Source organism: Diospyros lotus, chromosome 1, assembly GCF_014633365.1.
Source record: "Diospyros lotus cultivar Yz01 chromosome 1, ASM1463336v1, whole genome shotgun sequence".
In the NCBI taxonomy this organism is placed as follows: domain Eukaryota; kingdom Viridiplantae; phylum Streptophyta; class Magnoliopsida; order Ericales; family Ebenaceae; genus Diospyros; species Diospyros lotus.
Window position 1 is genome coordinate 34,939,530 of NC_068338.1, and position 17,357 is coordinate 34,956,886.

Consider the following 17,357-nt stretch of genomic DNA (forward strand, 5'->3'; position numbering starts at 1 on the left):
GATGCGATCTGAAAGAATAAACTTTCTCTAATATTTTCATTTGTAACGTACAAATACATAGTGGGAAGTAAAAATGTTTGGGGGGGTGGGGGGTGGGGGGGGGGGGGGTGTTTTTATGGGTGTGTTTGGACACTGTGAATGTGATGCTCATCCTCCTCGCTGTCCCAATCATCTGAGTTTGACGTCTCATCATAATGCGCCTAACAAACAAAGCAAATGAAAGACATAACCGCAGTTAACCAACTATTCGTCACTTCACGTCCCCATCTCAACTGTGAAGTTGCAACTACACCATTCCAATTCCTAAGTTTCGTGTCACCAAAATCAGGAAACTAACCTGATGTTGACGCCTGATACTGCGTTGGATGGCCGTGATTATCCGAATGACTATGTACATTGGGAGAACAATTCCGCTGGCCTTCACAAGAAGCAACTGCAAAAAAAAAAATTCATTCACTCTATCTCTCTCTCTCTCTCTCTCAGCCTCAGTAAATGGGACTTCCAAGTTACTTCTGATTAGGCTGGAGATGCAAGCCAACTTGGAGTTAAAAAATTTAAAAATTATCTACTTACAGTAGCGAGTGAGAAGGGGTAATCATGAATGCCGCCAAAATAAAGCGCCGCAACTAGGTGTTTGATTAGCAGCAGAGCTGTAAACTGCCAAATTTACAACACGAAACTTCAGTCTTAACCGACTTTATTCAGAATGTATGTGTATATGAAGACTTGTAGGTCAGGCAAGATAAAGTTGGCGCCTATTGCCTGGGAAACACACTTTAAAGCTTGGGATTGCTGTACTATCATGGCCTGGCTTTGGTAAAGAGATTGTTCCCAGTTTGAATTTGAATTGTATAATTTCAGTCAACCAATTTTTACTTGGTGGCGTAGCCCTGGCAGGCTGGATGGGGGGTGTCAAACATTGCATACACATTGACAGTTCTTGCATTATTGAGTTTGGCTTTGTCAACCATGAATCAATATTAAAAATACAACGGGGAATCCCCAAAAATCCGTGCGTGCCACCAAGACTCTGCTTCTGCCATGTCACGTGGTCGCTTTGAACTAAAATTACTGACAAAATTTTCAAGGAGAGAGAGTCAGGGGAACTCACAATGAGAGCCATTGATCTGCAGCAAGAGGCACTCCGATCAGACGCCGACGAACATTCTGGGAAGTTGCTTTCAAGCACTTCTCCTTCTGCTATGGCTACCAATCTTGGACTTTGTAGCTCTCGCTCTCTCCTTGGAACCTCCAAGCTTCCTCTATTATCAGCATGACACAGTCAATTACACAAATATGCAACTAAGTCAAACTATAATGCATCAAAAAATATAACACATCCACATGGTGGCAGTACTAGGTTAGGTTGGCTCTGATACAACTTGCAATACCATGGGTTCTCACTTAAAAATACTAGATAAAAATAAGTTATGGTTTCAACCACATGATATACCTAAGACCTCTCCCAACGTGGAGTTGGAGTATGACAAAGACAAACTGTAATTCATCAAATTTAGCGGAGAAACCACCTGATGGTAACAACTGAATCAACAAGCTGGGGCTTTTGGGGAGGAGAAGTGTAGCCCGGTTCAAATTTCTGCAGCAATCAAATATCCTCGTCAGCAAGCACTAAAATATAAGCACCAAACATCTGGCTGTTTAAAAATTTCAAAATTTGAAAAGAAATTTTGGAATGAAGATGGAAATAAAATAACAGAGGAAAGAAACGAGTTAACATAGCTTATAAGTTATAAATTATTATTGTAATTATCATTGTTGTTGTCATTGGACGTAAAGGCAGGCAAGAATATACATTATATGTATGTGCTGCCAAACATTTGTACGTATTAAGGATGTGCCCTGTTTCTTGCGGTAGAGAAAAGGAAGCTACGGGCCGAATATGGGTTTGTTTTAGTGGCCAAGAAAAGAAAATCAACGAGAAAGAAAATCATGGAAGCCAAATTTTGATGTAAACAGGGGTTGGGTTGGGGAGGATCAAAATCAAATCAATCCTAAAACGACGACGAACCCAAATTCAAACCCACCAAAAATTCGCAATCCCATGTCGGGAAAACCGATAAAAATCGGAAGAAAAGGAATTTTTTTTCCCGTTAAATAAAATCGACAAACATCCGGCTCCGGGAGAAGGAAGAAGCGGGTGATAATCTTCTTCTGGGGAATCAGAATTCAAACCTGAAGACAAATCTCGCAAGTCGTGTTGCCCTTTTCGTTGCACCACCTTTGTATGCAATCTCTGTGAGCAAACTGAAACGGAAAAACAAACAAAACCGGATGAGACGCCATGAACGGAAACCAGAGAGAACCCTCCAAGGAAGAACATGTTGTTGGCCCTGTTTGTGCAATACCTTGACAGTTCCAGAACAGGCGCAAGGAGCTTCCAAGCTCTTGCAACTCTCGAACTCTTCCTCGTGGCAAATTCTACACAGAGAGATTGCAGGAGCCGATTTCAAATCCTCCACGAACAGAACAACGTCTCCCATGTCCCCTTTTCTTTTTCTTTTTTTTTCAAATTCTCTCTCTCTCTCTCTCTCTAGTTGTTCCCTCTTAAAAGATCATTCTACGTCCTTTCTCCGGTGCCTTGGACTTTAAATAAAAGAAGAAAAGAAGAGTTGAAGTCCCCAGACTGCCCTTCTACGGCTTAACAACATATATAAATAAATAAATCTTGCAAATAAAGTTTACATTACAAGCCAGCTAGGCCAAAATCCAAAATTCAGACGCGTTTTGAGAAGCCTCCACCATCAAGGACTTTGACCCTTTGCCCTTTTTCTCCGTTTTAGACTGCCCCCTCTTAAAAATTGCTGAGTCAAGCAAGTTCATTGCTGTATTCCCTTTAAAAAGAACAAGAACAAGAAGGAAAGGCCAAACCCCCCCTATTAAATTTAATGTGTAAGGTTATTTTTGGAATTATGAATTCATTAACATTAACAGTACACAGGTATCGGATAAAAAAAAAAAAAGAAATAAAATTTATCAAATCAAATAAGGTTAATTTGGAGAGAAGTTATGGGTTATTTCGAAGAGGCTGGTTTTGTTGGGATATAGGTAGATTGATTTGGGAAGGCCTTTCCTGATAAAAGTGGGCATGAAAATGGACGAAAAGTGAAGGAGATGGGGATCAGCCGATGTATTTTGGGGGGGGGGGGGGGGGGGGGTAGTGAAGAGAGAGAGGCTAAGCAAATGGGCAATGATAACAAGAGCTGCCCCATCTTGGATCTAAAACTTGTGCGTACTAAAAAGAGGAGGATAGGCAAAATGATTTGATTTGGATTTAAATTCAGTTTAAACATTGGTTTCATTTCGAAAGGCCATAAATTTGAAAGGGATGCATGGATTGGGTTTGGGAGGGAGGGGGGTCCATGACCGTGAGAAGTGGACGAGCTGCCCGTATCTGCTGGTGCCGGCCGGGTCCCACTGGATGAAAGTGTAATTTCAATGATTGTTTAATGCTATATTATTTTTATTTTTATTTTTAAAATAAATAATAGTAATAGAGGATCGCTGGTTTTGGAGATATATATATACATGTTCTAATTGCTGACATTGTGCTTATCCCCTCCTCGACCTTATCACCTCTCTGTCTTTGTCTTGTAAATAAATTAAATTAAATTAAATTAAATCTCTCAATGTCCCCGTGAGAAATAGACTTATGGCGGGCGGCTTTATTTCAAGTTTCTGGGATTTTAAATTTCATTTAAAACATGCAAACATTCTATACCAAACTTAAAAATATAACCTGACCTGACCAAATTATTCTTTTTTTTTTTATTTTCCGGTAATTATAGTATGCTATTAATTGCATAACAATACACGTGTTATTATTTGTGAGCTATTTAATTTTGATCTTCAAATATATTTTAGCATATATTGTTTGAATGACATAACGCAATCGTTGAATTTGAAATGAATGTGTCTACATATATATTCAGTCGGTCGCAAATGGCAGAGAATGGGCGTTGGGAGATTGGGTTTCAGTGGTTGACCTCAACGATGAAATTCGGCCAAGTGGACGGCGGTTATAGTTGGCCGATAAGAGCTTGACCCTCTAGAATATTTCATTCATACGGAGTAGCTTGGTTGCGTCCACGTTTCTCATGGCTATTGGGCACTCGAAGAAAGATGAACGAACGGATGGGTACGAATAAGTAATCACGATTAAAGAGCAAGCACTTGTTACAATTCAGTATAACAAAACAAATGGTGTTACAATTTAGTAAAACAAAACAAATGGTATGCTTGATTTCTATAAATTACAAGTCGTAGCAAAGCAAACACAGCGGTAAGAAGCCTAATCGGTTACGAGGAGAGGAATCAAACTGTCATCTTGTGTTAGTGGAAGATTTGCTTGAGAGCTTGCACTTGCCTGGATGATGGTCTTGATTAATCTTGGGCACCAAAATTCGACCCACAAGATCTCAAGAAACACGTTTAAATCTGCATTGTATCAACTTGCTTGAGCTCGAACAAATGCCGCCGCCCCTTGATTTGGGCAACAAATCCAACCCAGAAGCTCTCAAGGAACACTTGTAAATCTGCATTACCTACGATAGGAATTAGCATATGTCAACATCATCAAAATCTAACCACCTCGATCAAGCATGTCTACCAAGGTCATCCTTCTTGGAAACCTTGGTGGCAACCTCATGTACATGGCATCCTCAATTGCAATTGGCAAATGTGTTGCCACGATGACGATCCCACCTTTCCTTCGATGCTCTGCTATAATGTACTCAAGCAGCTTCACCCCGTCATCATCCAGTGCCACTGAAGGCTCATCAAGCAACCAAATCGGCCGATCAATCGCCAACAATCTAGCAAGCTGCACCCTCTTCCTTTGGCCCATCGAGAGCATTCTTGCCTTTTCTTTTGCCAATCTCCCAAGACCCATCAGTTCCAAAGCAGGGAGAGACTTGCCTTGCTTGCCTTCAAGAACTTCAAACCACTGCACATTGTCGAGGACTGTGAACTTGTCTTTGATGGCATCCTTCAGAGAGAGCCAGTTAAGCTGAAGCTTGTACTGGTGGAAAATTCCCGATTCAGTTATATCATGACCATTCCAGAGGATCTCTCCAGCTGAAGGTTTGGAGAACCCAGCTAACATGCGTAGGAAAGTAGTTTTCCCTGACCCATTGGTTCCTGTCAGCACAAGCGCACCACCATCATGCAGTGAGACATTTACATGTCGCAGAATTTGTTGGGCATTTCTCATGCAAGAAACATTGTTGAGGAGAAGCCGAGGGATTGGAGGTCTTCGGAGAGACATTTTAAATCACAAGTAATTGCAATGGTCCAAATTAGACATACTCCAAAAGCCAATGCGACTTGATTTAGAAGTGGCAGTAGTAAGCTGATAATTGACCCAAGATATCCCCTGTGATGAATATGAGGAAAGGAAATGATATATCAATCACTCGAGGTAAAATATATAATCCAAATAACTATTATCAAAGTTAGGATTAAATCATCAAACAGTGGAATTAGCTCAAGGACAAATTCTAGTAAAACCAAAATTGTCTTATGCAACAAAATTAAGTTATCGAGTGAGGAAAGACCCCCATAGATGAACAATTTTGGGGTACATGAAACATGGTTGAACATATAAACCATAGTTTGGGGAGCAAGGGGGGCCTACTCCAAGCTAAAGTTTAGTGTATATTTATCTCAGGAAGATTTAAAAAAGAAAAATTGAAGAAAAAACTATAAAACTAATTCACAAATTAGATATGATTTTTCCAAGACTAACATAATTTTTTTTCCATAGAAGCTAGATCATCATAGCTTGGGTTCAAGCCATAAGTTAACCAGTTAAGTTAAAGGATTAGTTCATGGTTGCCAAAATGAGAATCAAGGTTAGGTAATGGCATTGGCTGATAAGGAAATTTTATAGTTGCCAAGGATTAGAAATGTTACATCTTCTAGATAAAAAAAAAATCACGTGTGGTCTTGTTGCATTATTATTATTAATATTTGTTTAAGCATTAATTGAATCTCATCTCGGTAAGCTGCTACACCTAATGAAAGTTCTCATAGCAATCAGAACCAAAAAAAGAAGAAAGAAAAGGCAAATCAACCTAAAATGGCCAGAGACAAGGTAAAAAAGCACAGATATTAACACCATCTAGAAAGCACTACGAGTTCATGCAAAAGGGCAATATTATCAATGAAAAATCTAACAAATCAACACACTTTCCTTCCATAAGTTAGATTATTGAAATTATATAAATTTATTTGGAAATGAAATCAAAATATTTGCAGAAATCATTGAGGACAGATGTAGCCATAATCTGGCTCCAATTCCTTCACATGTGAGCAATACTCAAAAGGAAAAATCAAAGAATACAAGTTTAGGAAGAGCCAATCAGCAAACCTTAAGACAGACCTGGCAACAACAAAGCTTTATTCGATAGTTGGTGAAGGATGGCTGCTTCTGATGGTGGTTGCAAGGTCTGCTCGTCAGTACCTGACAGTGATTGTGGTCAGCTTCACAACAATTTCATTGCCCACACATTGCCAGCTTCGTACAGCTCCCATTTCTCTTCTCTATCCTAACTGACCAAAGAACATGGTGTCTAGGTTGATACAATTATTTTCCAGACTTTCAAGCAAAACCCAGCCAAATGGAATAAGTGGAATTAAATTCTACATTTAGTTCCAAATTTATAGTGTACAAAAGATGTAATTGGGGTTTGATTTTCTCAAACGCAAAATTTTTTTCCTGCCTTGAAGTAACAATGAAAACTATCTCATATTCTTTTAATCTCCTTCTCTAACCCTTACAGTTCACTGTTTAGAGTTCTGCCATGAGAAATTGGGTCAACTGAGCCAACCAAGAGACCATTAAGGCAATTATGGAACATTTTATTGATAAATCATAATTGCTACAAAATATAATCTTAAGATTTGTTTATTTTTTCTTCATACTAAAAAAGTTTCTCTTTTATGTACTTATTTATATAGCTTGTAAGACTAGAATATTGCCAGAAAGCTATCCAATTTTGCAAAATTTAAACCAAAAAAAAAAAAAGGAGAAGAAGTACTAAATGTTTTCATTAACTCTAACAAACATTTAGTTCAATAACACATATCAAACATCTGATTCATTCTTCTGTAAAGATACTTAGTTCCCCATCCCTAAGAGTAATACAGATCCATCAGATAGTCATGCTCATTCAATTTTTATAAAAATTTAAAAATAATATGCTTACAACGCATGCATCTTTCTTGTTGCTGTGTGCTCAGTATATCAAAACTCACCAGTAAATTGAAAGCTAACTTGAAGTTACTATAAAGCCGATTTGAAGAAAACAATCAGCTTTCAGTTGTCAGAGGCAGCTGACATTGGTCTCAGAATATATATTTAATTTCATTATCTACCGACTCATAGAACAAACATGAAACATGACATTGGGTTGAAGAAAACAAATTAAACAAACGTATAGATTTATTTTACCACCGAACAGGCATATAGGCTACAATCCTAAAGTTTTAAACGAGCAGCATGCTCAAATTTTCTCAGAAAGCAATTAAAGAAACAGCACTGTAAAAGTCCTCCACAGCAGCTGCTTTGAGGTTCACATAAAGCCAGGAAATGAGGGGAAAATAACCAAACTGATGACCAAAAATCCCTTGAAAGAACAGCATTCTTAAATTCTTTAAATAAACATTAAAAACCTAAATCACAGAGTGATAGTATCAAGGTATCATACCGTCAGGGCACAGAACTGGTAATGTGAGGCCGACCGGCGACTGTGTTCGTGCAAGACGAGAGAACAGACAGGGATGAGAGGCGGTGTTTGATCGCTTGAGGCAGGGAGATGGGAGATAGTCGTCGGTGTTGGAGATGAGAGCTGCCGGACAACAAAGCAGAAATAAAGAGAGGGTTTTGGGGCATAATGCTATTCGGCCACCCTCAAAGCCACCCATAAGATATAGTGATATTTCGCATTTTATCGACTCCAAAATATCGCAATATCAAGAGTAGTCCAAAAGCCACCATTTCAAATTTATGCCCCCTCTCTCACTCTCGCCCGCGCTGAATCTTCTCTCTTCTTTCCGGCCATCACTCCCTCTCCCCCCTCTCCCTTCCCGCGCTCAAACTCTCTCTCACACTCTCGCCCGCGCTTCCCACGACCTCGTTCCTCCCTTCTGCTCGTCCCGTGCCACAACATCTCCGGCATCCTCGTTCTAGCCCCGATCTACAAGGAGATAAGTCTATCATTTTCAGCAAATGTCCAAGATATACGTATATACTTACAATTTGGGTTTGGCTGAAAGTTTAAACTTAGATCTATGGAGATTTGACTGTTGGATCTTATTGATTTTTGGGTATGTGGATCGATGGGGATAAGGGTGTTAAGTGGTTGCCTCGGATCACCGGAAACCACCGACCACGGTGGCTGGTGGCGACTGGCAGTGTGTTTATGATTTGGGTTTGGCTGCCCACTCGACAAAAAAACAACATAAACAAACAAAAAAATGTGATGAATCTTTTTGTGATCACTTACAAATGAAGGCCCTAAAATGGTGGATCTCTAGTAAAATACCAATGGCAAATCATGCTATTTTATCTAACATTTGTCATTCAACCAATATCATTAATCGAATGAAATTCAATGCTTTAGAGTGGTGAGTGCAGTAAAAATGTGAAACAAACCTAACGCAAACATGGCAAGCTAGAAGCTACGAATGAGTTCTCCCACAGTAACTTGCTCCAAGCAAACGCTACACGTAAGTTCATCATCTCAGGTCTTCAAGGTCCCAGCTGAATTAACACTATCTTGCTTCTTCTGCTAAACGACAAGATAATAAAAAGTTGGCACTTTTATATGATGATGAGCAAAATCAAACAAAAATTAAACGTCAAAAACGCAAGATAACTCTACCAACTATCAAGAAGTTCTACATAGAAATTATCTCATCCAATAGTACATCTAACAACATAGTATAACGGTATTGAACAATTGCCTGAGAGCTGAAAGTTGACATTATTGAGGTCAGCAAAGTCCTAGAATTGTATTCAACCTGAAAACACTACATTCATGCTAGTTCCAAATTCTATAGAGGATGTCAGAGGCTAATTGATCACAAGCTCATTCAATTTGCACTTCAAAAGAGACTATATTTAACATTACAATAGACCAAGCTAATGTATTTATGTTGATGACAAGCAATATTTGTCAAATTTTAGGACACCCATGTAAACGCACTACACACTGCCAGTCGCCACCGACCACCATGGCTGGTGGTTTCCGACGATCTGAGGCAACCACCCGACACCCTTATCCCCATCGATCAACATATCCAAAAACCAGCAAGATCCAACAATCGAATCTTACCTTTAAACTTCCAGCCAAACCCAAATTGTAAACACACTACCAATCGCCACTGGCCACCGTGGTCGATGGTTTTTGGGGATCCGAGGCAACCACCCAACACCCTTATCCCCATCAACCCACATACCCAGAAACCAGCAAGATTCAACGACCAAATTTTCAAATGTTTAAACATTCGACCAAACCCAAATGGTAAGTATATACGTATATCATGGACATTTGCTGAAAATCATAAAGACTTACCTCCTTGTAGATCGGGGTCGAAACGAGGATGTCGGAGACGCCGTGGCACGAGACGGGCAGAAAGGAGGAATGAGATCGTGGGAAGTGCGGGCGAGAGTGTGAGAGAGAGTTTGAGCGCGAGAAGGGAGAGAGAGAGAGACGATCGGAGGGGAGAGAGAGCGACGGTTGGAAAGAAGAGAGGAGATTCAACCCAGGCGAGAGTGAGAGAAGGGTCAAAAATTTGAAATAGTGGCTTTTGGGCTGCTCATATCACAAGATATCACAATATTTTGGAGTCGATAAAAGGAGAGATATCACAATATCTCGTGGGTGGCTTTGAGGGTGGCCGAATAGCATTACTCAAAATTGCAAGCATAGAATTTGCATGAAAAAAAAATATTTCTTAGACAATTGAATTGTCTAGAATTAAATTCCAAGAAAAATGTTAATTCAAGGTGTTTGATTTGCTTAATTTTTTACCTAAAAATTGTTATACTTTTTTAATTTTTGGTGTTTGATTGCTATTATTTTTCAAAAAAATAGTTATTTTTTCTAAATTTTGGTGTTTGATCGTCATTATTTTCCCTAAAAAATGGACATTTTTCATAGAAAGAATACATTTTTTGCCTTGAAAATTTGTACATTTTTAGTATTAAATTTTATATTAATACAATATATATTAATAAATTAATAAAATCAATATATAAATTATATAATGTAAATACATAAGACACATACAAAATATTTTCACCATTAAAAAGTGAACAAAAACTCACATAATTAACACAGACTAAATAGTAAAGACTGAATTATTACACCATCAAACCCCAAAGAAAAGGTAAAAATAGATATTGAAAACAAAGGATAAACCAAAATGCAAAACCAGAAATAGAAGGCCGCCGGCCGTCCATCGGAAGGTGGCCGAAAACCAGATAGGTTTGGGCCGGAAAGCTTACCGTAGACGAAGATGACGACCAGGATGAACGGCGGTCTGCAAGTCGGAATCGGAGGTCGACTTCGGCGGAGATGGCGAACACGAAGATCGCTCACTGAAACAGAGACCAAGATCGCTTCCGATGGACGAAGACTCCAGATCGATGGTCGAAGACCAAGATCGCTGAAACAGAGAGGAGCTCGTCTTCGGCGGTGGATGGCGACTCACAGGAAGCCGGAGATGGCGACGAAGCCCAAGTCGGAGCTCGACTTCGGCGGTGGATGGCGACGAAGAGGAAGGGGACAAAGCCGGCGGGAATGGGAGAGGAAAACCCTAGAGAAATCGAGGTGGACAGAAGCAATGGAATTTGGGTGGATGCAACACGCGAGTGAATTCCCTGGAAAATTAAAACTAAACCCCCCACCCCCCAGGAAAACTATTTCCAGCCAAAGCGATAAATACGCCTCACGCCACCGAAATTAAAATTTAGGTAAAAAAAAAAAATATTTTTCAAAAAAAAAAAAATATAAACAATCAAACATGCCCATATCAGAATTGCTTTGCTGCGAGTTTGCGACTAGAGTTGGCAATTTTGGACATGACCCGATTACACGATATGACATGATATGGAGTTAAGCAGATTAGAGTTAGGATTAATTGGGTTCGGATTATAAACGGGTCAACCCATTTATGATACGATTATTTTCGTATCTTAGGCAAGTCAACTCGTCTAACCCGTTTAGACACAAAATGACACGTTTAATTAAACGTATTAACGGGTTGACTCGAACATGTTAACACAATTATATACGAAATGACACGTTTAATTAAAAAGGTTAGTGGATTGATTTGAACACGTTAACACGATTATACACAAAATAACACGTTTAAAACTAAATAACGCGTTTAATAGGTGACACAACACGATCCATTTAAATTAAATGGGTTAAACAGGTTAACAGATGATACGACACGACACGTTTAGTTAAACAGATTAAACAGATCGTGTCGTGTTACACGTTTAATAAACGTGTCGTGTTCGGGTTTAAGGAATTTGACACGATTATTAAACAGGTCGTGTTCGGATTAGCCTGACACGTATTATACATGTGTCTCGACACGACAAAATTACTACCTGTCAACACGAATTACCACCCCTAGCTGCGACCGGAAGAAGGTGGAAGAAATTAGGAGTTGAAAGTTGGGCTTGGACATGGGTTTGGGTTTGTGGCCTCTATTGTCCCTGGCCCATTAAACTCTTTGGGCTGTACAAGCAAAAGGATCAAGAGTTGCACTTGTTTATTTTATAAAAGTAATTCTCACCACAATAAAAACATAAAAGCGACGCATTGTAACATGAATATCTATGTGATGAATATAATTATTATCTTCATCACCTATTATTTATTGATTTTGTTTTATATAAAAACAATATTGATATTTTATCTCATCATTTATTTACTAGAGAATTGTGTTAGGAAAGACATATAGCTAGTATAAAATTTTGCATTACTTTATTTTTTTATTTTTATTATAAAGAGTAAAGACATTGTTTCTCTCAATATCTTATGCAAATGAAGAAGGATACAAATTAACATATTTACTCTAAGCATAGGGATGGCAATTAGGAAGGGAACCCCTTTTATCTGTCTTTGTACTTGCATTTCTTTTCTTGTCCTCCATCTTGTACTAATATCCCTTTATATTTTGTTTAATATTCTCTCATCTTTATACAGGTAACAATTAATAGATACTTATATATCCAATATATATTATTCTAAAAAATTATTACAATATTTTAAATTGTTAAGATATGGATTAAGTAATAAAAAAATATCATTCTAGTTTGTTGATGACAAGAGTGAGAGCCAAGAGAGGTTATAATTAGTTTATATTTTAAGTTTATGAGAATATGAAATTTAGGTTTTTTTTGAATATATAATTAGCTAAAATAATATATATAGATATATAAAATTATATCAAAGTAAGTATGATTAAGAGATTTTATTTTTTGGGATGATTGCATTTGCGCGGATATGATAGTTATGTTCTCGATTACGTTAGGGGAGGTAAATCGTAAATTGGGCTTTTAATCTTTGCGCAGCACGAAAATCGAACTCACAACTTATTGAATTGATATCGATATATTACTCGTCTGACCATTTAATTAATATTTTAAAAGTTAAAAAGAGATTTTATTCTTGATGATAGCTTATCATGATAGCTTATCAGTAACTTAAATACCTCACCTATTCTCCCCATATCTTTAGCTCTTGATGGAATGGAATAGAATAGAATAGGTACTACGTACCTTTGCTAGCCTTTTTCCTACGCTATCAAGGAGGAAGAATAGGAGGACAAGAAGGCTGCTTTTCTTTAAGTCATTGATAATGGTGAACGGTGGGGGAAGAGCTATTAGTACTCTCTGCGGTGAGAGAGTTGATAACTCTTCTTGAAAATGAGTGAGGAGAACTTTTGAGCATAACTAATTCAAGGTGAGAATAGGCCGTTAAGTATATTTTAATATCCAAATTTTCTATATTAAAATAAAAGACTTCACAAGTAACTATAAGATAAAACACATGTAGCCATCACTCTTTAAGCCTCTTCCTAAAGATTAAATGAATGAAGCAAAGAAGAAAAGAGAAATAGAAAAGAGACGATGGAAGAACGGGTGATTTTGAACCTTTATTGCTAGCTCTTAACTCATTGTTTATAATCAATTTAGATTATAGACAAAAGTTATATATATATATATGTGTGTGTAAAGAAAATTAATTTTATTTGTTTTGCCATTTTGGAATATCAAACTTTTATTTTTCTTTATGAAAAGGTTGCTTGTTGTAGTAGAAAAACCTACACAAAACATATAAACACTAAATTATGATGTTAATCAATAATTATATGCAAGTAACTCGAAAAAATGAAAGATTAATAAAGTAGAATCATAAGTGTTTGATGAGAGAAAGAGTCTAACTATAATATGAAGATTACTATTGTGATAAAGTTTTGATGATGGTATGGACATGTATTTTTAAAAGGGAGAAGGGGGAGTAAAGTGATAATAGAGTTTCAATGGAAATGTATTGATTTCATTTAACTAATGATAAATTTAAGGAATTCACTCATTTTTTAAATAAGAAATAATAATAAAAGCAACTCAAAGAAAAGAATACTCACAAAATCCCTCCCTAGTCCCCATCTCTATTGGTCATTGATTATTCTCTTACTTTTAAGTATAGAAAGACAAATTTAAAATATTATGAACAAATTCAACTTGAGATTTGAAATCTATCAATTACTAACTAATTAATTAAACTATATATAGTAGTTTCTGTAATATATCCATCTTGGTTGGTCTGGGTTTTGTAGATTTTCGAGCCCCTTTCTGCTTTTGTATGAAGGAATAGCAATTGGCCAGTTTCATCAATTGATGGGTTTGTTTAATAAAAAATGGAAGAAGACCATGCCAACATATATAGCTAGCTAGCGACATCGGACTAACCACGCTCGATCCGCTTACGCCACTAACGATTTGGTTAATACAGTTGAACCGTTCCTAATTCCTTTGCCTTCACTGTCTCCAGTTAGGTGAGACTTAGCAACCCTATATCCACCTCGCAATAAATAAATAAATATTAATTCAAGAATAATCCATCAGCACCACCAGATCAAACGTCGATCCCCATTAACTTCCACTACTCATTCTCTATACGGCGGCTTGGGCGCTGCATTTGATTGGATTACTTTGCAATCTGATGATCAGGTCAAATTAACAAGCTTGGTTCCGTAATTACACCTAATCCTCTACGAACGTACCAAGTCCACCACAATTATGTCCATCACAAGATGGAGCTGTTTAACCAACACTTCCCTCACACTCCACCTTAATAAAATCCTCCAATATTAATGACTTCTTGTAGCTGCTATATATTTCGTATCCTCCCTCCCTTCCTCCTCTTTAAACTACTACAGCTAATTTGTAGCCGAGGATCGTGGCCAAAACTGCGTAGCAAATAGTATTTTCGAGTTTCAATGGGCAACAACGTCTCTCACCGTCTATCCAGCGCCACCACTGGGAAAGTCATCCTGTCGGACGGCTCCGTTCACGAGTACGACAAGCCACTAATAGCCGCCGAGCTAATGCTAGAGCACCCACAACAGGTGGTGGTGGAATTCGACTCCGCCGTGAACAGGGCCGGAAAAAGGCTGGCTCCGTTGCCGGCCGACATGAAGCTCGAGATGGGCAGGGTTTACCTCATGGTTCCCAGGAAGCGAGGCAAGCCCGTGGCATTGTCGCCGGAAGAAGCTCGGCGGCTGCTTTTGATGTCAAGCTCGGTTTTGAATGCTGGGTCTTTTCTATCGGCGACCACGGGTGTTGTTCCCTTCTTTGCTCGGATTTGCGGTGCAGGGACAAGAGAGGGGCATAGGATTGTTCTTCCTAGGGAAGAAAAGATGAAGGAGAGGGAAGAAGAGGGGAGTAAACTGGAGAGTTTGCCGGAACTCATGGAGGGAAGACCGGAGTATTTAAGCAGGCAGTTATCCGGGAAAGGGTGGAAGCCAAGCTTGGATACCATCAAGGAGAAGGATGTTAAAACAAAGGTTTCTCCCTGGTTGTTCTTCAATGTTACCAGGCCATGATGAAGCTGAGCCCATTGTTGTAGTCTTGTAGATAGAGGTAATTAAGGTCGGATACCTACAAGAACGTGGTTGGTTTTCTTTTTTTAGTAAGAGCTTTAGTCACTACTCTTTAAATGTACAATATTGTAAATTTATGGGTATACTCAGCCGTCCACGAACATTGCACATCAGGTTTAGGGTAAGTATGTACTAGCATAAAATTTGTTGGGTTTGATTTCATTTGCAAAGACTCCACCCCGCCAAAAAGATATGTTGGCGTAGAAGAGTCATGCATGAGTGTGGACAGTGATATGCATTTGCACTTTATGCCCTGTGGAATGGGTCTTAAACAATAGTTGGTAGAAGTATGAGCGTGTGTGTGTATACATGCAAACTTGCAAAGTCATTCTAGACTGAGAGACGACTGAGTCTATTCATTCATCACTACGGAAACGAAAGTTGCCAGGGAATTAATTAAGCTAGAAGAAAGGATAGGTGACGCTCTGAGACTTGATCAATATGCCTTTTAGTTGCTTGGAAGTTAATCCCAAGTTGTGTGGCAGGCCATATTGTGACGGTTGACTCTATCAAGTGTTTGGTATGGAATTCTGTTGTAATTTGGGCATCAGCTTTGATGATAGAAGCATATTCAAAGACAACTTCAAGAATAACAAACCCATAAACCCATACCAATATATATGGGCCTGTTGGAGATGGCCAGCCCACATTTGCTTTCCTGCTTTTGTCACCATGGGCCATGGCGATCGACCTCGTCTTATTTAATAAATGAAGTCCATTGAAGATATAACAAACCAATTAATGTGTCAGGAAAATAATGTACCCCGTAACGAGGCATATATATATATATATATATGATTCAGCTGAGTGTTTTTATAAATTAAGAATTCCCAAAAAAAAAAAAAAAAAAGAACTAGAATTTCACTGTAGAATCGTTTGCCAGAGTATATATAATAACTAAGCAGAATGAGGCCAATCTTCAAGAATGCAGCTAGTGCATGGCATGTGCTCCATTAGGGCAACAAATTAATAATGAAGTCGCCCTTGCAATCTTAATTTTAATTTTGCAATTTCCATTATTTGGTAAGGATGAAAGGGAAGCTAACGTGGTTGGTTGGAATGATCATGTGCAATGTGCCAAAAAAGAGATGATTATTGGTTAGGATTGAGAAAAAGGTGCATTATCTGTCTAGCTATGTCTATCTCTTATCTCTATAGCTTCAAATCCAATCCCGGCCTTAGCTAGCTGGCTTTGTTATCCCACTTGCCTCGCCCTTTTCACTTAATTATCATATGTCCATCCTCCTTTCAACCCAGATGTAGTTTGATTATTGTTTCCTTTCACAAAAAGATGTGGAAATTACAAGGGGTCCCCCTCCAGCTACCATTTAATTAATTATTATTTACAGTTGGGTTGTTACTTGTTCGTTGCTAGCTCTATCTCCCCCACACTCCTTACACTTAGCTAGCTTTCGTTATTCCATCTCTCTCCCAACTCCTCTTGTTTGTATTTTACTAACAAAAATTTATGTGATTTATCAAACTGAAGTATATATAATAATAATAATAATATATACATCTACCACACTATTCTGAATTAAAATTTTGTAATAATTAATGTTGTTGTCTAATTAAAGCCACAATTTTTTGTTTATGTAGTAGTTGGGTTGGGTTGGGTGTTGTGAGCCAAACTTCAAAATTAAGCAACCAGAGGCCATGATCATTAACTTCATAATGGGAGAGAGGACGTACATGGTGGATTCCAGATGTAAGATTTCTGGTAGATAAACCAAACCAAGCACTGACACTGAGTAGGCCCTCCAGTCCCAGTGCAAGGATGAAGGATCCAGGGTGCTTGCTAAAGACTAAAGCCACCAGAAGTCGTTAGAAGCAATCAATTTTTTAATTGTCAAACAAACGCTCGTCTGAAATTTTCACTAATTAATGAAGTTTGTTGTTTGTTTCTGGCCTAGCTTTGAGCTTTCACACTTGCAACTTGCAACTTTTACAGTTATAATAATTAATTAACTCCTAAGTTACTCTGTCGTACCAAACTGTCCTAATTAATTAACCTCTTGTGGCCCATGTGTACAGTAACTCTTGTGCAGCGCACTAGCTAGCTCTCACCTCTTACCTCTTGAATAATATATAATAACAATTTAATTTTCTCTATGATTCAAAATATCAAGCATTCCAACAGCCAGCCATAT

General features: G+C 38.2%; 3 protein-coding genes across 19 annotated transcripts; 1 reads left to right on the top strand and 2 right to left on the bottom strand.

Annotated features, from left to right (window-relative positions):
- Positions 1-9: 9 nt before the first annotated feature.
- LOC127808173 (uncharacterized) lies at positions 10-3,132 on the bottom strand. Its single transcript, XM_052346586.1, has 8 exons — positions 2,704-3,132; positions 2,367-2,604; positions 2,194-2,265; positions 1,530-1,597; positions 1,112-1,262; positions 574-657; positions 338-433; positions 10-200 (listed from the first exon to the last, which is right to left on the bottom strand). Exons 2-8 carry the CDS (start codon positions 2,499-2,501, stop codon positions 114-116), a joined length of 693 nt encoding a protein of 230 aa, XP_052202546.1. The 5' UTR covers positions 2,502-2,604; positions 2,704-3,132; the 3' UTR covers positions 10-113.
- Positions 3,133-4,153: 1,021 nt separating this feature from the next.
- On the bottom strand, positions 4,154-10,947 carry LOC127806883 (ABC transporter I family member 1). 17 transcript variants are annotated; one of them, XM_052344568.1, is made up of 4 exons: positions 10,532-10,947; positions 8,675-8,807; positions 6,401-6,481; positions 4,154-5,392 (listed from the first exon to the last, which is right to left on the bottom strand). In XM_052344568.1, the coding sequence occupies exon 4, from the start codon at positions 5,282-5,284 to the stop codon at positions 4,601-4,603; it is 684 nt and encodes a 227-aa protein (XP_052200528.1). In that variant the 5' UTR covers positions 5,285-5,392; positions 6,401-6,481; positions 8,675-8,807; positions 10,532-10,947; the 3' UTR covers positions 4,154-4,600. The 17 variants fall into 17 exon arrangements, with proteins under 17 accessions (XP_052200528.1, XP_052200474.1, XP_052200430.1 ...); XM_052344514.1 differs by having other exon boundaries at positions 6,401-7,868; XM_052344470.1 differs by having other exon boundaries at positions 6,401-8,216.
- A 3,513-nt stretch (positions 10,948-14,460) lies between these two features.
- On the top strand, positions 14,461-15,942 carry LOC127812677 (uncharacterized). The gene has a single exon (XM_052353184.1). The coding sequence runs from the start codon at positions 14,545-14,547 to the stop codon at positions 15,148-15,150; it is 606 nt and encodes a 201-aa protein (XP_052209144.1). The 5' UTR covers positions 14,461-14,544; the 3' UTR covers positions 15,151-15,942.
- Positions 15,943-17,357: the final 1,415 nt, after the last annotated feature.